At 40.2% G+C, this 27,533-nt stretch overlaps 1 protein-coding gene across 1 annotated transcript in view; it reads left to right on the forward strand.

The window, feature by feature from the left end:
- Window positions 1–25,401, forward strand: part of ZCCHC8 (zinc finger CCHC-type containing 8) — a 1,340,563-nt gene extending 1,315,162 nt beyond the window's left edge. Inside the window, 1 exon segment of the mRNA XM_044068587.1 lies at window positions 24,070–25,401. Coding sequence (XP_043924522.1) covers window positions 24,070–24,830 — 761 coding nt within the window. The 3' untranslated portion in view covers window positions 24,831–25,401.
- Window positions 25,402–27,533: the final 2,132 nt, after the last annotated feature.

The following is a 27,533-nucleotide window of genomic DNA, read 5'->3' on the forward strand; positions in this document are numbered from 1 at the left end:
TTTTTGAAAGAACTCTACATTCCTTAGATGTCCACAGATAACTTGAGCATTATCTGGACAAAACCAAACCCATTAGATTGTCTGACCAGCTGTTTGTCTCCTTTCACACAAGGGCCTTTTGGGAAGGCAGTCTCAAAACAGACCATATCTTCATGGATCTCGAAGGCCATCTCTGCGTGCTACTCCTTTCATGGCAAATTTCTATCTGAAAGTGTAAGAGCTCATTCCACCAGGGCAGCTGCTTCCTCAGCAGCCTTCTTCAGGGAGAGTAGACTAAGCTTCTATCCTAGAAGTGGCTACCTGGTCATCAGTCCATACCTTCACCAGGCATTATAAACTAGATTTGGTTTCTAGAACCAGAAGTGGGTTTGCTATATCTATACTACATGGTCTCATAGACCAGGGGACTTAATTCCTCTTCCCAGGCTCATACCTAAAGCTTTGGTACTCTCCCTACAGTTATAAATACTGCAACATGAGAATAGAAGGACTGAGAATAGTTGTGTAAGAACTTGACCAGAACCTTAGATGTCCTCCTCTTCCATGTTGCAATATTCAGTCCCACCCTCCTTCCCCGTTTTACCTATTTAGCTACCTGAGGGGACATATCTCTCCCCATCTATCAAACCTCAGCATCAAGCACATGCCTCCATGAGGGACTCTTTGGCCAGATCTCGCATGTGGGTCTGAAAAGCTTCCACCTTCCATTTCCTTGCTTCAAGGGCTACTACTGTATCCAGCAGTCCATTCTGAAGTGGGTACATGCAGACGTCACTTTTATAGCCAACGTCTGTTTATGGCTCTGACTTAAACGTCACATGTACCACTGCTCCTAAGACTTTGGTATACTGGCCGGATGTCTGCTGCTGCAGGCAGCAACCTCCCTACAGTTATGAATACTGCAACACAGAATAGAAGGACATCTAGGTTATAAGTTCTTACACAACTATTCTTTCTCTTGGTGTCGTATATATACACTGGCTATATATGATCATTTTCCCATCTAAATTGTGTTTATCAAATGTACTTTTTTTATTAAAAGACAATCTGTACCTATTACACATAATACTCATTTCTTTTAAATCTCTCAAAATTTTCTCCCATTGTTCCTCCAGTACATCATATTCTCCAAAGGCAATTTTAAGTACTGATCTTTTTCTATAAAAACTATATTCTTTCCAACTCCTTATCTCCAAAACCCTTGTATTTTTTCTTAGATTACAAGAAGTTGGATTAAAAATGATCATGCACATTTATAATTACCTTTTTCATTTCTTCTCCATTTTTTTGCTGTGAATATGTCATTAGCATATGCCATAATAATGGGATACATCACCCCCCCCCTTTTCTGTACATATTTACAGTCTTTAATTTCTTCATTTATTCCTTTTATTTCACTATTCATTACTGTGACAAACAAAATGCTACTCATTGGGCACCCTTGTTTTATACCACTATCCATCTCTATTTCATCACTTAACCAACTGTTTACTTAAACCCTAATTTTAGTATTTTTATACACTAATTCACATAGTTTTAGTATAAAGTTAAAGTATGTTCTCCCATCGTTTGCCATAAAATATTATCCTATAGTGCATCAAATACTTTAGCAATATCAGCTGCTGTTAGTTTCACTTCATTTTTTTTCTTCCTTAATGTCATCCCATGTTTCTCTAGTCATTAATAGCTGTTGGCTTCCTTTTCTTTTAAGTCCATAAATAGCTTCTTCCATTACAAAATTCAACTTATTTTCTAATATTTTGTGTAATATTTTCATATAGTTTCACTGTTATTCAGCATTACTGGCCTCCAATTTTTAATTTAATTGTTTTCCTCTTCTGTATAAACCTCATAACACACCTATATATTTGTTCATAAGTAATAATACCCTTCCTGAACCAGTCATTAAGTATTGCTATTAAAATTTTTTGTTGCCATTGCATTAAGTACTTTTGCATTCATAGGAGGTTACTAGGCTATTGGCCCTGAGGCCCTTATAAGCCTAGCCAAGAGTTTAGCCAAGTCAGCACCAAAAGCCTCTGTCCAGCAGGGACACAGGTGGAATCCCAGGGGCGTATTTTCTGTTTCTCATTCAGTTGTCCAGGTTAAACTTAAAAAGGGATAATGAGGTACTCTCCTTGACATGGAGAGGGAGTCTTCCACAGATGGGAGAGTGTCTGGGACACAAATCTGTCCTACCAGCAACTCCTATTGATATCACAGACCAGGTTGAGGTTGTGTGTACGGGTTACTCGAATGGAGCTCGATTTGCGGATATGCAGCAAGTCCCATCAAGGTGGGGTCTGAGATTGCTTAGTATGCCAGACAGAGGTCACCTCTAAAGAGTCTGTATGAAGCTGAGTAGAGGGACAGGGCTTTTAGTCTCTCTGTGTAGGGTAAATGTTTGAGGCCCTGCATTCTCTTAGTGAGGAACCTCTGGTCTCTCCAGCTGCTGCATGTGCTTTGCGAGGTACATGCCGAAGGAGGCATTGTACTCAATAATTGGTCTTATAAGGGAAGAATACAGGGATGTTATGACCTCTTTGTCCCTGTTTGAGATGCCCTTACTTATAAGATTGGTTATGTAGAAAGCAGCATGGTGGTCAAAAGTCAGGTTGCCATCAGCCTGGGTGCCCAAATCCCTCACTACTGGTTATGTACTTAGGACGTTGTTATTAATGTGATATGTGGGGACGTCACTCTCCCCAGATGGGATGATGAAGCATTTTTTGGCATTCAGCTTGAGACCATGTTTCTGGCACCAGTCATTTGGGTGAGATCCTATTGGAGGACGTCCACATCACTTGGAGAATTGATGACTGCGCCCAGCTTAGTCATCTGCAGATGTGGTCAGCCATAGTGCACTGGTTTTGCCCTGCACCTCAGAAAAGTATATACCAAGTAACAGAGGCCCCAAGACCAATCCCTGAGGTACGCAGCTCGTTACAGGTCTACTGCTTGAGGTGGCTTCCCCAATTGTGATTAGGTGGGTTCTATTAGTGGGCTAGTTTGCTACCCATCTAGTAACATATGGATTGATGCCTAGTTGAGAGAGTTTATCTACTATGCGCGAGTGGGGAATAGTGTTGAAGGCTTTGGTCAGGTCAAGGTAGGTGGTGTGTACCCTCTTCCACCAGTCCATGGCTTAGGTGACTGTCTCAAAGAAGTCAGCCGGATTTAACAGACATGCCCTCCCCTTAAAAGCCAAACTGTGTGGGTTTGAGTGTTTGGAGGTTGCCAATGTCCCTGTTAATGAGATCCATGATAATCCATTCCATGGCCTTGCAGATCAGGCTATGCAAGTTCATGCCCGAGTTCATGTAGGATGCAGCCTGGGATGTTATCGGGTCCCATGGAGGCTGTATTTTTTGCCTTTCAGAGGGCAGTGATGACCTGTTCCCTAGAGATAAGGGTTGGGGGGCAAGTACTGGGGATGTCCTGATTTACTGGGGGGGGGGGGGTGACAGAGGGTCAAAGTTCACGCTGAATTTGTCAGCTATTAGATTGGCTATATCTGCAGCATTTGTGTATGTGGTGTCCTTGACCACCAACTCTGAACAGATCTGGGTGCTTCCTTTGAGATTGCAGACATATGTGGAGAAGGCCTTATGATTGTCTCTAGAAGATGTTGCCAATTTGGACTCGAAGTTTGCTTTAGAGGATTTCACTAGTGCTCTTATTTGCTTGTTCAGGCTAAGGAGAGATTGCTTCCAGTTGAGCACCTGCGCCTTTTTGGTCCTGGACAGCAATTTTTTCCTTGTGTTGTATAGTTCATTTATTGCAGATGTCCACCAGACAGGTTTACTCTTCCTTGCGGAGGATGATTTTGTCCCGTCAGGTAGTCCTGATTCCATGCATCTATATAAATGCTCATATAGTACTTTGGTGTCGAGTTTACATTTACTTTATTTCCTCTTCTAATTATAATATTGTAATTTGCTTTTCCATTTCTTTATGCATTTCCTCTGTAAACTGCTTTACGCTATACCATTCTCTTTCACCTACCTTGTGACGTCCCTCCTCTCCGAGCCAGTGATCCAGGAGACTCGATCCTCCCTACTGACACTGGTGGGGAACGTTCACAGTGAGAAAGATGCACAGTATTTCCAGATGCAGTTCTCTGCACCAAGTACGGTTTCCCTTAAGAGCGCACTGGGAATGCACACTGCAGTCCTGGGCTGGCCTTTCTCTCCAGGCCACAAATAAGACTCCCCACTGACCACTACAGAGCTAAGTCCTTAGCTGGGTGTTCTATGCCAAGTCCTCCACCCTCTCTGTGAAATCAGTGCTCTGTGTCCCTGTTCAAAGTAGCTGGCACACGCACACTTTTTGAGATTTCGAGTTTCACACACACACACTTTTTGAGATTGTGATTTTCACACACACACTTGGAAAAGGCTAGCACAGCTTACCTGCTCTGACACCTCCTCCCAGACTGTAAGGTAGATTCACTACCACCAGAACACCTGAAGCCAGCTACATTAAGGCTCTTACAAAGGTACGCAATTACACTTCATAAAATTAGTATTTGTACAAATGGTAGTGTTAACCACGCAGCAAGACTTTCAAGAACATAGAGCCACAGTGCCACAAATAAATGCAAGTACTCTCAAAGGTTAAATATTTTCTAAAAGATGAGCCACAATGAAAGGTTTAGAAATATTTGATAAAAAAAAGAAGAGTACTGAATTTTTATTTACAGTAAACCACCAGAATTTCAATCACAGGAAATCTAAAAAACAACACAGATGGAAAGACTCAGATGCAGAAAAAACAAAATTTAGCCAATCTCACTATATTTTCCTAACTGACTGAAGAATTGCTGTGCCCTAGTTACTTAAACAAGGCAAGATGAAGTGAATGAATGCTTGTTGCATCAGGTCCAAAAACAGTGTGCACACCTCAGGTCTGTCACTGGTGTTCAAATACAATTTCAGTGCTGGCTACAAAATGACATCACATCTGGCCCACCCGTTCCCATAGTACCCCCTCAGTAGATGCTGAGCCGGGATCTGGCAATGATGTGTCACAATATATGCACAGAACTTGAGATAAGGTATATTACAGCATCTGGACACTGTAAAACAATTCAAACACCTCCACCCTTCCTGCAGAAATTAACAAGCCATTTTCTTGTCGCATTCAGATCTGTGAGATAAATATTTATGGCCTAAACCAAGTCATTTAATTTCAGGCTATTTTTCTTAAGGTTAGCTGGGCTGAGCTTAACCTCTTCTCTTCCGGTATCCTTTGTTAAAATATATACATTTTATCAGTTACAGCAATACAGTCTGACATACATGTATATTTCTTTTCAGCTGGACCCACTTTTACATTTTTTTAACACAAGCAACTTTACAAATACATTTTTACAAAAGCATATGTACAGACCAGTTTGATATTCAAATGACATATGATTCTTTACAAAACTCCAGCTAGCTGTGCTGGCATATGTTAAACATGCACTGCCTTACTCCCTCTGGCACAGCTGGCACTACCTCACATCATGTCATACCTCACTATTATATTCATGGTTTCTTCTCTTGCAGCTTTTCCTACTTTCATTTCTCTCATTATACCACTGTCTATCTTTAGTCTTATCCTTTAATATGGTGACACTTCCTTTTTTCCTTGTAAAGAAATGTTCGCATATATAATAAATCTTTAATTTTCTCTTGATTCTTCAGATGAATCTCTCTTCTGAAATATCCCTTTTCATTCCTATCAAGACTATATAAAACATTTTTTTCATTTCTCTATATTCCTTTTTCTTTTACTATTTTCCCATGTTAAATAATTCTTTTATATTTTTCTGTAAATGTTATCCACCATTCTGACCAGTTTTTGTAAAAGTATGTCATTGTCAAATTTTCTTTACACAACTAGTAACTTATTTTCATCTATTTCCAGCTGTGTAGTTAAATGGTCAGCAAAAGTTTCAACATTTTCTTCTGTTACTGTCTTCGGAGAACTGGTTTTAATTTTCCTCTTCTATTTTTTTTCAAACACCCATTGAATTATCACTTGTGACATAGACAAATTTACATTCATGTAAAAGTGATTAAACTGTATTAATATAAACCTTATACTTTACATATATTGCTATATATCATATAACCTAAGCAATATTCCATAAATTATTCAGTTCCTGCCTTTTTTTAAACAAGAAACATCTTTATTAAACCATCACTTACTACATAGGCAAACATACATTTATATAAACGAAAACAAACCATACAGACACAATCCTAGTAACAAGCATTTTACATCACAAACCATACTGACACACTTCATTTGCAAACATACATCATTTATAATCTACCCACTATTTCTCACTCAAACATTATATAGCTCATTTAAGTCCTGCGCCTTTAGATATCATTGCTCCTTTGTATGTGTTGTTCCCATAATTCCCATTTTTCCTATGTAGCTTGCTCCTACCCTTTTCTAAAGATCTCAGTTCCACTTTTATTTCTGTTTCTATATTCATTATTTCCAGTGTAGATGGTTTAGATTCTGATTTCCATTTTCTAGTAATTACTTTTTGGCAGCCACCATTATTAGACACAGCAAGACCTTACCATCTGTAGACAATTCCGATTATGTATCATAGCTCAGAAAAATCATCTCCCTCATCGAACAATCTGCTCACCCAGCATCTCTGACGGTGCATCCCTCAGGGAATCCTTAAGTTACGCCAACTTGCAACACTCCCAAAAATATGTTCCGAATTACCTGTTTCTCACCTCCACACCTCTTGAAAAATTCTCTGGAGTCTGCTTGGGGTGTAAAAAATATGGTTACCTATCAAAACATTGAATGGTCATAACATTTAAACTCAAAACATGTAGACCATAACATCTAAATCTCAAAACATCTAAAAGTCATAACATCGAATCTCAAAACATTGAAAACTACAAAGCAACTATAAATAACATCCCACACACTGTTTACTACATTTTTGGCAGGGGGCAAGCCCCCCTGCACCCCCCCATGTGGGGGCTCCGCCCCCTGCCCCACCCCCCACACACACGTAAATTAAATATACCCAACTCCATATCGCACTACAGTGGGGTTAGGAAATTAACCTTTTCCCCTACTGTAGTGTGATCTTGGAGTTGGTATATTTAATTTACAGTGGGTGTGGGGGGTGCAGGGGGCTTGCTCCCCTGCAGAAATGTAGTAAACAGTTTGTGGGATGTTTATAGTTGCTTTGTAGTTTTCAATGTTTTGAGATTCAATGTTATGACTTTTAGATGTTTTGAGGTTTAGATGTTATGGTCTTGATGTTTTGAGTTTAGATGTTATGACCATTCGATGTTTTGATACATAACCAAAAATATCTGTGTAAACATTTCCATGGCAAAAATCCTAAATTGTCTAGATTTTGTTGCATATCTGGGAGACACACATATCTCCTCCCGGTTTATGAATTGTTTATCCAATCTCTCTTCCCAATTCTTTTTAACCTCCTCTGATTGAAGTAGTTATCATGGAATATTTTTATGCTGTATTAATTCCTTTTTTTAATGGCTGCTTCTGTTCTAGATCCTATTAACAACTTTACCAGTGCTGGTCTTTTGTTTAGGACCCCCTCCCCCGTATTTCTTACTCTGTCTGTACTCTTGATATCAGTCCCTGATAGGGAAGGCAATCTCTAAACTGCAGTCCAAATAAATTCTTGGCATCTTCCCATTCTGTCATCTTTCCCTCTCTGTTTATTTGCTTCCAATACCTTTGTTCCTTTGCCAGTTTTCTCCAATAAATTCCGGCCCTGTCTTGACTATTGTCTGTATCCCTAATTGCAGTTATCCCTCTCGACAGAATCTCCTTTCTTCATTTCAGTTTTCATTTAGTTCTTGGAATACTTTCTGCTACTTTATGGATATAATCTGCATGATTATTGGTATTGTCTTTAAAGGCCTACATCCAAAATACCAAGTCTCTCCTTGTTTCTTGAGCTTCCTCCTTGTTTCATCATAATCCCTTTCCACTTTGAATTATAGTTTTCTGCTTGTACTCTGTATAGGAGTCTGAATGTGCAGCTCTGAAATACCCCTTCAAATTGGGTAATCCCAATCCCCCCCCCCGTTCTAGTGGAAGAATTGTCTTATCCCACTTGACCTTTGCCGTCGTCTACTCCCAGATAAAGTCCCTCAACTACTTATTAGTTGCTACCCACAACTTCTCCACTGGTTGATAAAAATATGCCTGACCTGTGTATACGACAAAAGGGACTAAAAACATTTTAACTGCCTGTATCTTGCTACCCATATAACAAAGCTTCCATTTTCTCAGTTTTTGTATTATCTTTTTAGTCTCTTCCAACGTATCCTTAGCTGTCCCATTAGAATCATTTGTAATCCATATATGCCGCTGTGGTACGGCAGTAGCGTTGTTACCTCACAGCAAGAGGTTCTCCCGTTAAATTCTCGGCTGGGCTTGGGAGTGCCTTCTGTGTGGAGTCTGCATGTCCTCCCTGCAGTTGGGTAGCGTTCGAAAGACATGCTTGCGTAAATGGGCGTGGTAAAAGGTTGAGCATCGAGCTGGTACCTCGGTGTTCATCAAATTCTACTGCCAGTCATTAGCGGACCGGAGTTCCGCTGTGGCGACCCCTAACCGGGAAAAGGCGAAAGACAACAGCAACATTTGGCGCATGATCTGAAATAGTTATTGGGTGGGTATCAAGACCTTCATTTAAATGCAAATGTTCCTGTGAAATGTAAATGGTCTAGCTTAGCCCAGTGTTTATATATTAGGGAATACATATGTAAATTCACTCTGAACTCCTGTTACTGAATTCGCATCATCCATGCCATATATTTCATACATTTTTTTCAAATATCTACCCTCCTTTAATATATTTTCCCTTCTGGGGCCCAGAAACAACTTCACTGCTGCAAATCAAGTTCCAGTACCCACCTGTAATATTCCTTGCTGAAAACTGATTATTTCTCCCAGAATTTTCTTAAGCTCCATTCTAGGAGTTTGGTGGAATGTAAGTACATGCCAGTGTTTTCCTTCTCCCTTCCCAGTTGCCCGTTAGCAGTACAGATCTGCCATTATCTGTCACTATTGGTGCTCCTTTTGCAATTAATAGAAGTACTCCTCTTTTCCTTTTTCCCAGATATACTGCTGAATAACTATCCTGAAAACCTTTCTTTATGAAATTCACATGTTCATTTCTAAGTGTCTCCTGTAACATAGCTATTTGGACTCTAAAAAAAAAATTGTTTGTTACAGTTCACTACTCCTCCTTGTTTTTATTCATATGTGAGGCCATTTACATTTAAAGAGATTAAAGAAAGCATCATTTTATTAAAAAGTTGTTATTCCCACCTTTTGTTAAATGTCTAGTTCCAGCTTTTGCATTGCATGCATACACTGTTTGGCAGGTTGAACTTTTATATAGTTGTTTCTTGTCATGTACATTTGAGCCTGTCATAACATTTTTGTTTTATTGAAAGCCCTCAAACAAAAATGCAACCAAACCCCCCCCCCCAAAAAAAAAACTGTTAACTTAATACTAGCACACACAACTATATACACTTTCAAATATTGGAGTTTTACCCTCCTAATAGGAACAGAAGTCCCAAACTGACCGCCACAGTCAGACTGGACTTAACCTAAAAAAAGGTCATCCGTGCTAAGACACATGGTGCAGCTTGTGCTTCTGCTAAGTGCTGATTACTTTTGTCTTGTCTTTATAACTCTCCCAGCTAGGAAAAGCCCTGAATGTTTTAAGAAAACATTAACTACCTTGGAAAAGCCCTGAATGCTTTCAGAGAACATTATCTCCTAGTAGAAGACCAGCTGCAAAATTGTTACTGAGCGTACATGTATTTTCTAGAAAAAAAGAGCCTCATAATATTCAGTGTTCTTTCATTTACTTGCTCTCTGTTAAAACATGTTACTAAATCAGTCTAAGGTCTTTAATCCAGCCCATTTCCCCATGCAAAAATGAGAAAAAGCACATTAATTTTTCTTTTATCATGCTTTTTAACCAGGCTTTTTTATACATTGCACTCCATGCATTTCTTAAAATTGAAGGGGAGAGAGAGAGAAGGGAGAAAGAAAAGAAAGCTGCACCAGTTTACAATTCCCCATTACACTTAAAAACTGAAAAAATACTGTTATAGCATGTAAAGAAAACCACATGCCACAAAACTGTTACTATTTAAGAAAGAAAAAAAAGTTTTACTTAAGTTTCTTTCCCCAAGGCACTTTTCCAAACATTAGTGACAATGAAGTAGGGCATATATGCTTTAGAGTCCCGCACAAGTCCAATAAAGTTTGAAAAAGTCCAATATTTCCAGGTTTTCTTGTGTCATATTTCACAAACTATTGCATTGTAATCCCTTATTAAGTTACTGGTTTATTGCTGTTCATCTCCGAAATCCTGTTTCTACTTCATTTCCAGCATACTCTCGATTCTTCTAGTCAACTCTCATGGCTCCCTTCATTCTTTCCAACGTTTTCCATTGAAAATTTTGAAAAGGTTTCACAGGTACTGTGGTCTTTATTACCAAAAGAACAAGAAGCAGGATCTCCTGTTTCACAGCTTATTCTTTGTTGGACATGCTTTATTTCCAGCTTAGCATGTACTTCATCAAAAAATGATTTTGTTCCTCCATGGAAGAATATCTTGAAGACAGCTGGGTAAAGCAGTTTGGATCTCACACCTGCATATCAACATTCCTGTAATAAATTTGCTTCTCTTCTGTCTGGTGTACAATGAGTAATCATTCTCCACAAACGCTCCTCATTTTGTTGGAATTTGGAGGTGATGAGTTAAGTGTGCAAGCTGCTAGTGGTTAACTTAGTGAGTGGGGAGGTAAGTAAATCTCAGAGGCTAAAAGAGCTGGAAGGATATTTTACCTATAGGAGGTAGAATGTCAGGATGAAGTCAGCCCCAGGAAGGTGGCCTGGGACCATTTAGCTGTAAGAGGTAAATATTAACTTGGACAAAAGTAAGGAACAAATTCATGGTTACCTACTGTGCATTTCTGTGTTACCAGGCAGTAATAAATGAGGTTGTGCAATTGTTCTGAACAAAGGAAGATCACAGTGATTGTCCGAGGATAGTAAACTGGGTGTCCAATCTGAGAAGGGAAAGGGAAGAATAGAAAGAAGTATAATATGTAAGCTATGCAAAATATTAAGTGAAACAACACGGAGGATCCAGACAAGTTTAGAAAGGAGTGGGAAATTTGTTGGGGAATGATGTAGATGTGAAAGGTTAAGAAAAAATTTGCACTTTCTCAAGGATGGCAGTTCAGGCAAGAACATTTTTGGATAGAGTATAAGGAAATGAGGTGCATGGCAAAGAGAGAGGTGGCTAAGGATAAGGCGTATGAAGAGTTGTATAAAAGGTTGGACACTAAGGAGGGAGAAAAGGACCTGTACCGATTGGCTAGACAGAGGGACCGAGCTAGTAAAGATGTGCAGCAGGTAAGGGTGATAAAGGATAATGAGGGAAACGTACTCACAAGCGAGAAGAGTGTGTTGAGCAGATGGAAAGAGTACTTTGAGGGGTTGATGAAGGGAGGAGAGAAGGTTGGATGATGTGCGGATAGTGATTCATGAAGTGCAGTGGTTTAGCAAGGAGCAAGTAAGGATAGCTATGAAGAGGATGAAAAATGGAAAGGCTGTTGGTTCAGATGACATATCCGTGGAATCATGGAGGTGTTTAGGTGAAATGGCAGTGGAGTTTTTAACTAGATTGTTTAATGAAATCTTGGAAAGTGAGAGGATGCTTGAGGAATGGAGAAAGTGTTTTGGTACCGAATTTCTAAGACTAAGGGTTATGTGCAGAGCTGTAGTAACTACATAGGAATTAAACTGATCAGTCACAGCATGAAGTTATAGGAAAGAGTAGTGGAAGCTAGGTTAAGAAGGGAGGAGATGATTAGTGATCAGCAGAATGGTTTCATGCCAGGAAAGAGCACTACAGATGCGAGGTTTGCTCAGAGTGTTGATGGAAAAGTACAGAGAAGGTCAGAAGGGGTTGCATTGTGTCTCTGTGGATTTAGAAAAAGCACATGACAGGGTACCTAGAGAGGAGTTGTGGTATTGTATGAGGAAGTCGGGAGTGTCAGAGAAGTATATGAGTGGTACAAGATATGTACGAGGGTAGTGTGACAGCGGTGGGAGTGACGGATGCGTTTAAAGGTTTTTTGAGGGCTAAGGTTTCTTCACAAAATAGTGCTTACAAAGGATGCCACTGTATTGCCACCCCATCTTAGAATTGCAGTACTCAGATGTTCCTTCGTGTTTCACTGTTGCAGTCATTACATTTGGGTAATCCTGCTGGCAGGTTGCCCTCAGTCGGCCTGAATTTCAAAGTCCTGGGTCCTGCATTGGCTGCTGTCGCCCCTTCCCTGACGTCAGGTCGTCAGCGGTATAAAAGAAGCAGCCGACACCATTTTCTTTAGTCTTTCTTGCCGTGCAGTGCCCGAAGCAGAAGCATTTCGCAAGTGCCAGTCGGCCAACTCCTGAGATTTTCGTGTTCAAGTTTCAGATCCGAAGTCTTCAGTAAAGCCAAGTACCCCATCGGGGAAATTTTTTCTTGCTCCAGACCGATGTCAGAAAAAGTAAATAATTGTATTTCTTGTGGAAAGCAAATACCTCCTAAGGATTTTCATTCTTACTGTATTCCTTTCCTAGGCCCTGATTACAACATTTCTGGTTGTTGGTTTTGTGCTAGATTTAACCAACGCACTATTAAGCATCGGTATGATTTTGCTTTAAACTATTTTGGACGCCAGTTTAATTATCCAGAAATGTCGTCGGATAGCCATCCCGACTACTGGAGTTCACAAAAAACGCCAAGAAAAGGAGAGAGAAAGACAACCGAGGCCCAAAACCGACGAAGCTTCTCCTAAGCCAGTCGCCAGTTCTCAGTGAGGTGCTTTTACAGTCCCTGATGCCCGCTACTTTAGAGTCGCAGGCCTCTACCGACTCCCACGTGGAGTCGGCCATGCCGCTGGAAACTCAAGGTATTGGAGCCTTGGATACTATTCCTTCAGATGGGTCCATAGCCACTGAGCAGGCACCGGCTTCTGAGGGTGTATTCAGACTTAAACATCTTTACATTAAACCAACCTCAGCTTCAAAGGCAAAGACTAAAGCACCTTCTAAAGCAAAGTAACAAACAACTCAAGAGCCACATGGACAGGCCTCTATGCCCAAAAATCAGATGCTCAAAATGGCCGAGGACTTGATTACCTTGATCAGGGGTTCCCATCCCCCTCCTGATAAGAGGCCTAGGCAGGAGACTGACTATGAATCTTCAGATCAGGTTTCCATTTCTTCTTATTCCTCTTCTGATCAGGAATATTCTCTTCCCCCCTATGAGGATTCTGATGCTGAAGAATCTGTACCTTCAGTTTCTCCTCCAGAGGACTATTCTTTTAGGGAAACCTTGCATACCATGAGGGAACATTTCCACTGGGAGAGCCAAGATTTTTCAGAATCTAAAAAGAGGCTCAGGGATTTCCTTTTACTACCTCAACACAGGCCACTAGCCATTCCACCTGTGTTAGACATTGTAGATGTGTTTTCGGAGTCTAGTCTTACCCCTGACTCCTTACCTCCAGCCCCTGTTAAGCCTGACCGATATTACGGGGTTCCTGACTCTCATAAATTCCTTTTTAAATGCCCTGCTGCAGACCCAGAAACTATTTCTCAGGGTCCCAAAGGAGTGGAGTCTTCTGCTGCAAAAAACCCTACCCCCTCTGAGAGAGATTCTAGGGCACTGGATAGATGGGGGGGGGGGGGGGGTTTGCACATCTGCTACCTTGGCTCTAAGGGCCTTAACTGTCAGTTTCATATGCTCAAATATCAGCAACATGTCATGGCATTGCTTAAACAGAAAATGTTGTTAAACTCTGAATGTGCAGAAAACAAGGAAATGCAGGATTTATTGCATGCAGCTGAACAAGTTGGAAAGCATACTTTGCAATGTGGTTTTGATTCTTTGGAGGCCTCCTGCAGGGCCGCAGTTACGTGCTCTGTAATTAGAAGGCATATTTGGTTAAAGGAACAAAATCTGCCTGATCATGTCAAAGTTAAATTATTAGATGCACCTTTACAGCATGATGCTTTGTTTGAAAAGGCAGAAGAGGTGGTAAAAAAAAAAATGGAGGACACAGCTAAATCTATGCAAACGGTCAAAGATTTTTTACAAGTACAGCCACCTAGGTTTAGTAGACACTGGCCAACAAAGAATTGGTCCTTTCCTGTGTCAGACAGACCTCAAAGGGGCAGATCCAGACGCCCTAGAGGCAGATCCCAGGCGCAAGGTTCATACAGATCAACGCAATGGGGTGCTTCTACCTCCAAAGTTGGAGAAGACAAATCACAACCATGCAGGAAACAGCCCCAATGACATCCCCCTGCATGCACCAAGCACTTATCTCCTGGCAGCACCCTTAGGGGGAAAATTAGCTCTTTTTTTCTCAAAATTGCCACATTATAACCCAGGACAAGTGGGTTCTAAATATTGTGCGTCAAGGCTACAAGTTCCATTTCCATACCCTGCCAAAGGCAAACGGCTGGCCAGATCTGCCAAAAAATCAATGGGCAGAGGCACAAAAACAAGTCTCATCCCTCATGGACATGGGGGCCATTCAACAAGTACCAGAGCAAGAGCAGGGGCAAGGATTTTACTCAAGACTGTTCTTGGTGCCCAGAAAGGACAAGGCTACTGGACCTATCTATTCTGAACACATTCCTGGATATACCAAAATTCAAAATGTTGACTTTGCAGCAGCTTCTGCCCATGCTGGGCAAGAACGCTTGACTTTAGACGTAAAAGAGGCATACCTGCATGTCCCAGTCAGACAAATATGCAGAAGATACCTCAGATTCAAGGCTGACTCAATGCATTACCAATTCTCTGCACTGCCCTATGGCTTATCTACTGCGCCCAGGGAATTTACAAAGTGCCTGGCACCAGTAATTGCATTCTGCAGACAAAGAGGAATACAAATATATCCTTAATTGGACGACCGTCTAATTTAAGCAGAGAACAAGGACATTCTTCTACCGCATCTGGCGTTTGTGAAAAGACTTCTAACATGCCTAGGGTACACAGTCAACGAAAAGAAATCAAAACTAGTACCCTCTCAAGAGATAATATTCCTGGGTGCAAGCTTAAATACAACTGCCCAGATGGCTTATCTCACGCCAGACAAACAAAGGCAACTGACTACCTATTTCAAAATGTTGGCAACAAAGACCCAGTTATCTGCAAGAAAAATTCTGCAGGCTTTGGGCTTCATGGCATCCTGCATCCTACTAATTCCATATGCAAGACTGCATATGAGGAAACTTCAGTGGTACCTAAAAAGTGTTTGGTCTCAACATTGCCACAGCCTGGAAACTATGATTACTCTCATTCCCTGCCTGCAACAGGAGTTTCGAAGGTGGGCAAAGGCTTGCCACCGAAACAAGGGACAGCCATTCACATTACCCCAGCCAGGCAGACAATAACAACGGATGCATCAGATTATGCCTGGCGGGCCCACATGGCAGGACGATGCATTCAGGGTACATGGACCTCAAACCAAATGCATCTACATATCAATCAAAAAGAGATGTTAGCTGTTCAAAATGCCCTGACAGCCTTCAAGGACCTACTTCAACCAGAACAACTACTGATAAAGACAGACAGCACCACAGTAATGTATATAAACAAGCAGGGGGGCACACATTCTGACCCCCCTTTGTAGACTAGCCATGACTTTGTGGGACACAGCATTGACTTACATCTGCAGACAAATTCCTGCCAGGAAGGAAAAATACTCTGGCAGACGAACTAAGCAGAAACCTCATGGATCCCCACGAGTGGCAGCTGGATCCACAAGTCTTCAGCATAACAAGTAAATGGGGATGCCCAGACATAGATCTATTTGCCTCCCCTCAGAACTACCAACTAAAAAGCTTCTGCACAAGGATTTATCACAGACAAGCATTGGAAGTGGACGCCCTATCTTTCAGGTGGAAAACCTTATCAGTATATGCCTTTTCCCCTCTGTCTCTCCTCCCCAAGGTACTCCTAAAGGTCAGACAGGAGAAGCCAAAGATGATAACTGATTGCCCCAGACTGGCCCCGCCAGTACTGGTATCCAATACTAAGGAATTTGTCTCAATGCCCAGCTTGGACCTTACCGCAGATACCTCCTCTACTGTCCCAGCAAAACAATCAGATCCTGCACAGTCAACTCAGGACTTTAAACCTGGCAGTATGGCTGATAATGTAGTCATACAAAACACACCTCTCAGTAAAGCTGTGATGGATGTCATTTTGGAAGCCAGAAGGCCTAGTACTAGAAAATCTTATGCTGGAAAATGGAAGAGATTCTGTGCTTGGAACCAGGCACAAGGAACTGATACAGCTGTGCCAAATAGTCCTCAGATTTTGCAATACTTAACTGAGATGCTGGACAAAGGCCTATCTTTTTCATCTATTAAAATTCATGCTTCTGCCATTTCGGCTCATAACAATGCAGAGCCACCAATCTTTTCGCAATACCTCAGAGGATCCAAAAATATAAGGCCTCCAAGGAGACCACCAATGCATGCATGGGACCTCAACTATGTTTTGGAAAAACTCACCCTGCCTCCTTTTGAGCCAGCTGCTACTTACTGCTGATAAAATTTTTATCTTGGAAAACAGCTCTGCTCCTAGCAGTAACTTCTGCAAGACGAGTTTCAGAGCTACAGGCACTCATGGCTGTGGAACCATTGATCATTTCTTATCCAGACAGGGTCTCTCTGAGGACAAACCCAACATTTATGCCTAAGGTGGTGTCCATTGTGGCTCTTAACCAAACTATTCACCTGCCAGCTTTTTATCCAAATCCATAGAACAAGGGGGAGAGAATTCTGCATTCTTTGGACGTACACAGCTTAGATTCTACTTGGACAGAACCAAAGTTTTCAGAAAGACAGAGCAATTACTAGTGACATATGCTGCAGGATCACAAGGAAAGGCTATCTCAAAGTAGACAGGCCACTGCATTCATTTTTGCTATGTACACCATGGCAAGCCAGTGCCTAAGGGCATTAGGCCACATTCAACCAGAGCTGCAGCCACTTCAGCAGCCTTTCTCAGGGGAGTACCTACAAAGGACATTTTAGAGGCTGCTACTTGGAGTTCAGTGCACACCTTTACAAAGCACTGTCATCTGCCACTCTACTCTAAATCCAGGGCAGGCTTTGCCACTGCAGTTCTGCAGGGCCTCATAACCGCTCCTAATGCTGTTTAGCTCCAGTCTCCCAACCATAGCTTTGGGACTCTACCCAAATGTAATGACTGCAACAGTGAAACATGAAGAACATAGTACAGTTGTGTACACTTAACATAAATGTAGATGTTTGAGTGTATTTACTGTTGCAGTCAAGGTTACCCACCCGCCATCCCCCTTTTCTTCTGATGGAACCTATGTGGTGTATTTGCTTGTAGATGAAGGTAAAGTTTATATTGGTGCATGTAATTGTATATATATATAAATTTTGGCAACCCTTTTAGGGGGCACCTGATAACTGGGGCAAGCAAAACTAAAGAAAATGGTGTTGGCTGCTTCTTTTATACCCCTGACGACCTGACGTCAGGGAAGGGGCGACAGCAGCCGACACAGGACCCAGGACTTTGGAATTCAGGCTGACTGAGGGCAACCTGCCAGCAGGATTACCCAAATGTAATGACTGCAACAGTGAATACACAACATCTACATTTATGGTAAGTGTACACAACTGTACTTTATACTAACTTTCAGAACCTGTATCTGTGCATCATTAACTTTTGTTCACTCACTCTTGTATTTTGTTTTTTGTGTTAAACACATTGCAGTATGCCATTCCATGTTTAGCTTGACCATGTTTAAATTATGTTGCGTTTTGTGAAGGCAAATAATTTGGTGCAATTAGTCATCCCTCCACTCACTCCCATTGTCATTGAGTGATTGGGTTTTCTGAAACTTCAGCCTCAGCTCTCATCTCTGACTTATACTGCAAGAGCCATGAATCCATGGCAATCTGCTGCAAACACCTTGTGGAGTCTGTTTTTCTTGGGCTAGAAGTCCTAAGTGTGATGATTTATATGATGCTAGATCCAGGGAGATGAATTACTAAAAGCGCCAAGAGAGAAGCCCATTGTGGTGTGCACTAAGAAGCTGAGTAGTACAGAGCTGCCACAGAAGGGAAAAATAGGTGTGTCATAGTGTCAGTGTATTGATTATGGTTTTAGGAAGGAAAAGACTCTAGGCAGAGGGAATGTTGTTTTCAGGATGTCATTCCTCTAAGTTTGTAATGCATAGGCCTCTCTTGAATTGAGTTGGGAAGGCTGAACCCTGCCTTTTGAGAAATGCTGATGTAATTTTGCTTTTACTCATGGTTTCTTTTGTGGGGATGAGTTGTGAAGTGGCACATTGTAATAAACTTTATCTGTTCCTTTGCTTTGGCTGTGGGGTATGCCCTGACATAAACTTTAGTAGCTCCATTGTTAAGTATGTTAAGAGATTTTTTTTTGTTGCTTTTTACTGTACATGTATGTCAGTAGTTTGTTCAGTATGAAATTAGAATAAGCAAAACAGACCAAGTAAAGCAGAATCCACGGCACACAGGATCCGAACAAAGTGCTCCAGTCACCAAGTATAAAATAAATTCCTTTTAATTTTGTACAGCAAATTCTTTCAATATGTAGTTAAATACAACAAACACACAAATTTGTGTGTTTGTTGTATTTAACTACATACTGAGAGAATTTGCTGTACAAAATTAAAAGGAATTTATTTTATACTTGGTGACTGGAGCACTTTGTTCGGATCCTGTGTGCCGTGGATTCTGCTTTACTCAGTATGAAATTATCCAAAGAAAACTGGGTCTGTATTAAAATCGCAAAGAGATGTTGCATTGAACGCCTCTTCAGCGACACACACAGACTGAAGTCTGAAAATAGAGCAGGCCAGCGATTCCCCCCCCCCCCCCCGGAAAAAAAATCACATGGCCTAAGCCGTAGCATTGCCTTTTATCTCACTGTGGTGCCATCTCGGAGTTGGTATATTTAGGGGGTGTAGGGGCACAGCCCCCCTACTTTGGGAGTGGAGGGGAGGCAAATCCTCCCACTTATGTTTTAAATTATGTGAGTGTGTGTTTGGTACTAGTGATTTCTTCCCATTGAAAGAAACCGCTGTTTTGACCTTTCACAGTTTAGTACGTTTGGTCTTTGTGTCGCTAAAGAGGCGTTCGATGTAACGCCTCTTTGAGATTTTAATATAGACCCGGAAAACTGCCTTTTCTTATGACTGTTTACCTTATGCATTGCCCTGGAAACCACCGCAATTTACTTCACAAAAGTAACAGTTTTGTTTTGTGGAGTGCTTGTGGTTTATACCAGTTATTCTCAACCTTTTTACACTTGGGAACCAGTGAAAATAGGAGAATTATTTTCGGGACTGCTAAGGCAGAAATAAAAAAAAAATAAAAATTGTTTATAAGGAACCAGTTAAAACGATCACTGTTTGGGCATTGTGTACCAAAGTATATTAATTCTGAAACTTAAGTCCTTTTTATGAGAAGCAGATCAGAAATATGGGGCATGCTACCTCTTTTACACACACACACCCCTACCCATCGCTCTCAACCAAAAAGAGAGAAATCCCAACAGAATCAGGAACACTTCATGTATTAGTATTAACCAGAGACGCTGACAAAATAAGAGAACAAGTGAATATGCATTTTTCTAAACTAAAAGATGTTTGCAACTCTAATTATTGTCACTATTAAGTATAATTGATCACTTATTCTGCAAAAGTCACTTTTAGGTGGGATTAAGAGGGACAGAGCTAAAATTTTGATCAAAATCAGAGAGAGTTGAGAAGTATGCACCTACCCCCACCCAAACGCACACATCGACCTCCCTCTATCTCGCGCACACACTTTCCTCCATCGCTCACAATGGCCATACCTCTCAATCTTTTACGACAACAAATCTGGGCAAAGCCAAAAATAATGGTGGGACAAATCCCCAAATATAGGGACAAAACTAAGTATTGTTCTCACAAACTTATAAAATTGCTAGAATAAAAGGTACTCTATTATCGTGAATTTTTCTGTAGGATATGAAGTCTGAAACTCAGATGCTGTCATTTAGTGAATTCTGTCCTCATGAATCTGCTACAATAAACCCCAAAAAGCGCACAAATTTTATGAGGAACAGACGGAAAATATAGGCAAAATCTGGACATTCTGCAAAAATCTGGACAGTTGAAACACACCTCCCTCCCTCTTTTTACACAGACACACACACACATCCTTGACTACCTTCTTACATAAGCACACACACCTATCTACCTATCACTTACACGCACACCCTTCCCTCTCACTTGTCCGTTCATGGTCCGCATTTCAAATGTCATCTACCATTCAAATTCTGTGTGGGTGGAAAACAGACATAAGCAGCAGGTTGTACTGATACAGAAGACGAAAACAGGTTGTGATACTAATGGCATTGTTCTTAAAGAACGCCATTTGAAAAAAAAAATGTTTTTAATTTAAAGTCTCCCGGTCAGCAGCCGCCATCCAAGCCAGTGGGGTTCTGTCCCAGTCAGTGGACCCTAGTCTTTCACAGACCAGCAGGAAATTTCTGCCAGACCAGTGGTTGAAAAACACTGGTTTATACAATATGTAGTTTTTTTTTTTTACTCTAACAGGTAATGAATTAAATACCACACCCACATTCTTGGAGTTCTCAAATATCTTTCAGTAAAACGGAAGCCTTTCAATAACCCTGAGGTTCTATTATAATGACTTAGGATTTGCTAATCACATTTGAATCCACAGTAGGCAGTTTGGGGCACCCCATGTTGTAGCCAAATCTGCTTCAGTATTGGTTCTGCGTAGCTCATAGTGGCAGTGGTCTCTGTTTAACAAAATGTTCCTTGTCGTAAGACACTCATTTTGTTTTAATGGTTTGTTGTAAACAGATTTCTTATTCTGTGTAATAGATTTACATTCTTGTATTTAAGTAAGATGAGGACAGTTTAGAAGTTTTTATCTGTTAAGCCAGGTAGAATCTCGAGAAAACATTTTGTGATGTACCATTTGCTTGCATAATGTTACATGTAAATTGAGGAAAGCATTCAATTTCTTCACAGCTATCTCTTAAACCGTTATAAATGCCAGAATGTCCCAGATCACTGCATCTGGAAATTTTTGGTAGCTCACTACCAAAACTGTGTAGTTGTCTTCTTGGATCCCTCAGATGGGAATTGACTTACAGATGTGCTCTCATAACCGTTTTGCTGGTTATTTTTTCCCACCTTCACAGCACATCAGTTTGTCTTCAGTTGACGCAAGCCATCAGTCACTTTCCTGGTCAGTCTGTACTGTGTATGTAGTTGTTAAACACTGTATCATGCACATACCCAATAGCTGTTAACCGCCTGATTTCTCATTGCTTGGTGACCACATGCAATGTTAATCTGGTAACATCTCAAACCGTTGTGGAATTTCTCCCCTCATTGTGACTGATGGATTGGATTTTGTGTTGGTCACTATGCAAACTTCACACTCTAGTGTGTGGATTTTCCTCACAGGCAGTACTGTCCACTGCCTGTAAATCTGTAATACTAATTGAACATGTTACTCAACCAAACCTTTTGAAACATCGTAGACCAAAAAATTACATTTTGACAAAAAAGTTTGTTTACTCTATCCAAAAATTAACTGAGCTAGGCAAGCCACATACTGGACAAAATATTTTTACCTACATTCTAATTCTCTTCCATATTAAGTAATGTTCCCAAAATCAATCTTCTGAAGCTTGAACATACTTGCAGAGTATGCAGATAATTTCTCTAATAGAACCCATTACTGCACAGCCCTACATATCAACTGGTTAGAAGTGAAATATGACTCAACCCGTAAGATCCATACTCAGTTGGTTTTACAAATCAACTAAATATCCGATACCGACTTTATTGATAATTGGATCTATTTCACATCACCTAAAACCCATTTGACTGACTTTTATTTCACTGAGACCAAATCAACTAATTTTCAAAATACTGAAAACTCATTTCACTGAATTGTAAGCCATAGACGTGGGTTTCCATTCACCTGTGACTTTGTGATAAGAAGAATTTCTGTAACTTGTGCTGACTGTCAGAATACCGATAGTCATGTAGAAAATAGTGTTGCGTTTTTAAATGTGGGTTTGTCTCTCTACATTTTTATGGGAAGTATCTAAAATAATACGGGGGATGTTTTGTGCAACCCCAGCAGTAGTGGCAATGTGTAGAGTACTATAAGGGAATTAAAAGTTATATGCCCTTTCCCTACTGTAGTACGATCCTGGAGTTAGTATATATAGTTGGGGGGGCATAGCCCCCCACATTGGGCGCTGTCGGGGGCATAGCCTCCCACTTAGTTTGGTTTTATACTGTCCGGTTTCTGTTAAGAGGGCAAATAAGTATTTTTTAAGGTCTGGAAAGAGGTAGTTATTAGTGTTTGGAGTATGTTTGTTTATGGTTTAATGTTTAGTCTTTTGAAATTTATCATTGTAAGCTTTTGGTGAATCACTCAAATGAGTTTTCATTATTTTGAAATTAGGTGATTTGGTCTCTGTGAAATGAAAGTCAGTCAGATGGGTTTTAGGTGATGTGAAGCAGACCCTGATAATTACGTTCCTTCTAGACTGTCTACATCACAACATAATAGGAACTTGATACACATACCCAAATCAGTTGTTTTGAAGGGAGACTATTCTCTGTTCATGTAGCTAAAATATGGAGCTCCTTACTGCCAGATTTTACAAATGTACCCGCATTTCTCCATCAATTATACTCACCTTGCATTAAATTACTCGTTACATGTATCCTTTTTTTCTACTACACTGTACCATTTAATTCACTTGTATCCCTTGCACATTAATATCCTGTACACGTCTTATCTTTCCTTTTCTTCCTAAGTCTTGTTCATAATTTTCCATTGCTCTCCCTTTCACTGCTACTCCTATGTATCTCTCCTCATTCTTTACCTTACCATTTTATTGCCCACCATACTCTTCTTGTCCATCTCCCCATGTCCTCTCTACTCTGCTCAATGTCATTCATCTGTACAAGACAGGTTACTCGCTTCTTTTATCTGTGTAATTAATTTACCTATTGGATACATTTATTACATCTTCTCGTGCATTGTCTGAAACTTTACAAATCTTGAGTTTTTTCCTTGGGCCTCTACTTGTAAATAGGCTTTAGCAGTTGGATTTTTCCAGTAAGTAAATATAGTGAGTGAATAAACACTTTTTTTCCGTGAAACTGAAGTTTTGTGTAATGAGAGAGAATCTTGTAAGTCTGTAAGGTTTAACTTGGCAGTTTACAGTCGTCTGTCATTTTTAACTTGGCAGTATAGTAGTGGTTTGTCTCACAATATTGCTGGATCTTCTTTACAAGTGTATCATTTTGCTGGGACACAGAGTCTGTGAACTCTGAAATGCATGTCTGTGTTTGACCACTTTTAGAGCACTTTCTGCAACCCTTTTAAACAGCTGTAACTACTATTGCATTCCAAAATCACTGAAAACTGTTAAACTGCACCTCTGAGGTTATGCACCTGTTCATGTTCCTGTCTGGAAAATGTTGTTGCAATTTTGATTTTTATACTTGTGTACTTTTCATTTTGTAAATGTTATGCATATGTTATATTATGCAGAAAGTATTTGTTTAAAAAACTGTGTTCATTGTAATTATGGCTGACTGCATTCTTTGTTTCCTATAAATGCCCCATAAAATCAGAGACTGGTATCAGTGTATTCATAGTTCATTGTCAGAAGTCGTTTAATCAGCCGGTAGCCTTACCACCTTTTAACTATTATGATGAAAAGATGCAAGGCATTACCATAATTTAAGGAAAAGCAATCAAAAGTAGAAACTTTAATGACTATATAAGTTGAATTTGTATTTAACATTTTTTTTGATCACTGCAGAAGCACAAACGTTTTCAGCTCTGAATTTGCCGAGCATTTTTTTTCAAGTTTTTAAAATGATTTCTTCTTTCTTTCAGATCCAGAGGCGCCTTATAGAACCCCAGACTATCATCGTTTTAATTTCCAACCACCACTGCCTCGTGGTTCACCAATGTCAACCCCTCCTGCACTCCCACAGGGAACACCACCTGCCACTCCACCCAACTTCATTCCACCTCCACCTCCAACACCCACACCACCACCCCTTCCTAAGGACACCCCACCTCTGACACCTTCCACTGGGTCTCCCAGACTTCACGATAGGGAGTTTTCAAAGTCCAGGCCAGGACGGGATCTTGGAGATGAAGATACACTAACTTTGGAGGAGCTGGAAGAGCAGCAGCGGTTGATTTGGGCTGCACTGGAGCAGACAGACAGCGTAAACAGCGACTCTGATGCCCCAGCTGATACTCCAGTGACAGGGAGCTCTATAGCCTCATCGCCAACTAGAAATGATATTGAGATTCCAAAAGAAAGAGCAGGGTCAGAAAAGTTGTCTGGTATCAAAAAAGAAGATAGTGGCAAAGAATTCTCTAGTAAGCAGCCCGTGGCTGCAGTTAGTTACACTACAGGGTCAGATAATGAGGCAAGCAGTGGACAGAGTAACCTTGAAAATGATGACTGTAGTGCCGAGCCTTCAAAGAAAATTCCACAATCTGTTCCTGACATCAGTAAATTTGCCACTGGTATAACACCTTTTGAGTATGAAAATATGTCTGAGGCAACTGGTGTTTATTTAAGACTAAGAACCTTGCTGAAGAGTTCCCCAAGAAGCCAAATGAAAAGACAATCTTTGTAAAGAATACCGAGTTAAAATGTTCTCAGATGTGAGTCCTGGTGTTCCACCTTGATTTACTGGACCAACTTCAATTTTCTTAGCAGTGTTCTTGTGCATGGACCTCCATTACATATAAGTTTGGAGGATAAAGGAAAAGAAATTCATTGGAAGAGAATTTGTTTTGGAAATGTTTTTTTATTCTAGAGCTGAAATCGTGTTTGTCTTTTGTATATTAGTTTAGATGTCTGGCTACATACATTGCAGATGTACTTGGCATTCAGTCTTTTAAAACAAATTTGTATTTTTAAAGGAAACATTTTGCATAAGTTCGGGTAATTTGATTTAGACCAGTCAGGGATTTCAGGTATGCGTGTTGGTCCTTGGAGGTATTTCTTAAGCAGTTCATAATACTCATTTTTAATACCATTCTATCTTGTATTATAATTCTTTACTAAACTTCCTGTACAGAATTATGCAAAAATTTCATGTACAGAAGTTTAATAAATGATTTCTATTGCAGTTATGTTTTTAGGTGTTTTATAAAGCGTATATGTAGCTGGACAAATAAACCTGACAAATGGAAGAGAACTGATTCAAAATTGTAGAGCTCATTATTTTAACAGGTAGGTCTAGTAAGAAAAATATTAAGTATTTGAAAGTTCAGATGGTTATCTGTTTAATGAAGATGCATTTTAAGGGTATGAATTGACTTTTAAAAATCCAAAGCAGAGTAGTATTCCTAAATAGGCAAGGTATTGCCTCTCATGGAAGAGCCGTTTAACAGAGCTCGTAAATCAGAGTCTTATTTTTTACAGAGCTGTGAATTAAATCCAGCAGCTATACAACCTCATTGTGTTCTGTATCCTAGCAACTACTGTATGATGATTCAGGAGTTTGTCGTTTATGGAAACTTCTGACAAGTCTAAACTGGATCTATTTAATGTTCTAGAAGCTATTCTTGAGCTGGCAGTTATGATAGTTGTGATGTGCACCCAGCCGTAACTGTGCTGTTGAAGGGAGTAAAAAAGAGCAAAGTATGTTTATAATTGGTGCTTATGTCACCTGTGTCACTTTCTTGCGAGTTTGTTGAAAATGCATCATTTGGTCTATTGTCCCAGCAGTATTTTGTACAGGCACCTTGTAATGAAAGATGAAATGCAACTAAAACCCTTTGCCGAAGACTAATTGTCTTACAAGCCTCTACTTGTTCTGGAAATAAGCAGTCATGCTAAGCCACTGTGCAAGTATATTTGCACAACATTGGGAGAAAATAGATGCAGCATGTTCTGTCTTCATGGTCACCACTTTGCATTTTCCTTATTAAATAAGCTTAACTAAATTGCCAGTTCATTGTCCAAACCCCATTTTTATTTTCTGTATTTTATTGGAGTCCACATACCTCCATCTCCTATTGAAAAGTAAAAAAAAGTGTAATGGGAAGAGTTCTTTGGTTGGATACTGCTTTTCAGAGTTTAGTTCTTTATCCTTTTTGAAGGCTAGAGGTCTAGGGGCTGCGTACATGATGTAGCCCTTTGTTCTATGGGGGAAGGGAACAATCATTGAAAGAAAAAGTAAGTTCTTTGTCTGAGCTGGAGGATTGCAGTTAATTGTAGTTTTTTTTTCACTTGATGAAGCAGTAGTAGTGCCAGCAGGGGTGTTCTTTTGATTTGTCTTCTAGGAGTTCATGGACAGTCAGACCATTATAACCCATATTCAGATGTTCGTTTCATCCGCAAGGAGGGCAATACTAAGTAGACTGGGGAAGAATTTGAGGCTCCCCATCTTTACCTTGAAGGTGGCAAGAGTGCTACTCTTTCTGATCTAGTGGAAATCTGTTCTACAGGTGGGGGATGCATTGGGATATAAATTGGGCATGTTGATGTGTCTGTTGATGAAAGGTCAGTTCCTTTAACTAGATTTTTGAGGAGCCATTTGTTATGAAAAGGAGCAAGTCATCAGAAAGAAAGTCTGATCTTTTGTGACTTGAAAGGCTAGGCACTTGTTTCCTCGGAGGAGTCTGTAAGAGGCTGACTAGAGAGAGAGTGCCACCATTTTGTACTAACTAAGATTTTTGAAGCTATTGGGCTTCTTTTTTTCTCCACCCATATGTCAAGTTTTTTTTTTTTTTTTTCAAAAAGTGATTTCCTTTCCTGTAATCCAACACTAGACATGTCACATACAGAAAAAGCAACATTTAATAATTCCATTTACTTAGTCTGAACAAATTTCATTTTGCCTCTCTTTCCTGCATTTGTCTTGTCATGTTACATTCACGAAAGCTACTAAGAGTGGCATAGTAAGTTAGGTATCTTATTCCAACTGCAGAGACATAAAGAGAACAATGATTCTTAAAGGGACAGACCCAGGGATTTTTTTTGTTTTGAATTCAGCCTTTGTTTACATTTCAGGTTAGCCTTTCTGAGCATGCTCACTGTTGGCTGAGGGGGTGGGGGAAGAGTGCCTGAAGTAAGTTTCAAAGATGTTAATTTGAATCTCACACCCTAAGTGAAGGATGTACTGCACGGATGCATATACTTATTTTTAGATTTGGCTGCATAGGGCCCTGAATTTTTTAATGTTTTAGTTAATTGGTATTAACTGCTGTGATTCTATTATGGATGTTATGCGTTTGTATAGCAGTGATTCGGGCGGTTGAATTTGTTCTGAAGAAGCCTGGGGGTGTTCCAGGTGAAAGCGCTTAACCGTTGTGCTATTGGTGACATT

The sequence above is a fragment of the Protopterus annectens genome, chromosome 4.part0, assembly GCF_019279795.1.
Source record: "Protopterus annectens isolate FY-2018-M chromosome 4.part0, PAN1.0, whole genome shotgun sequence".
NCBI lineage: Eukaryota > Metazoa > Chordata > Ceratodontiformes > Protopteridae > Protopterus > Protopterus annectens.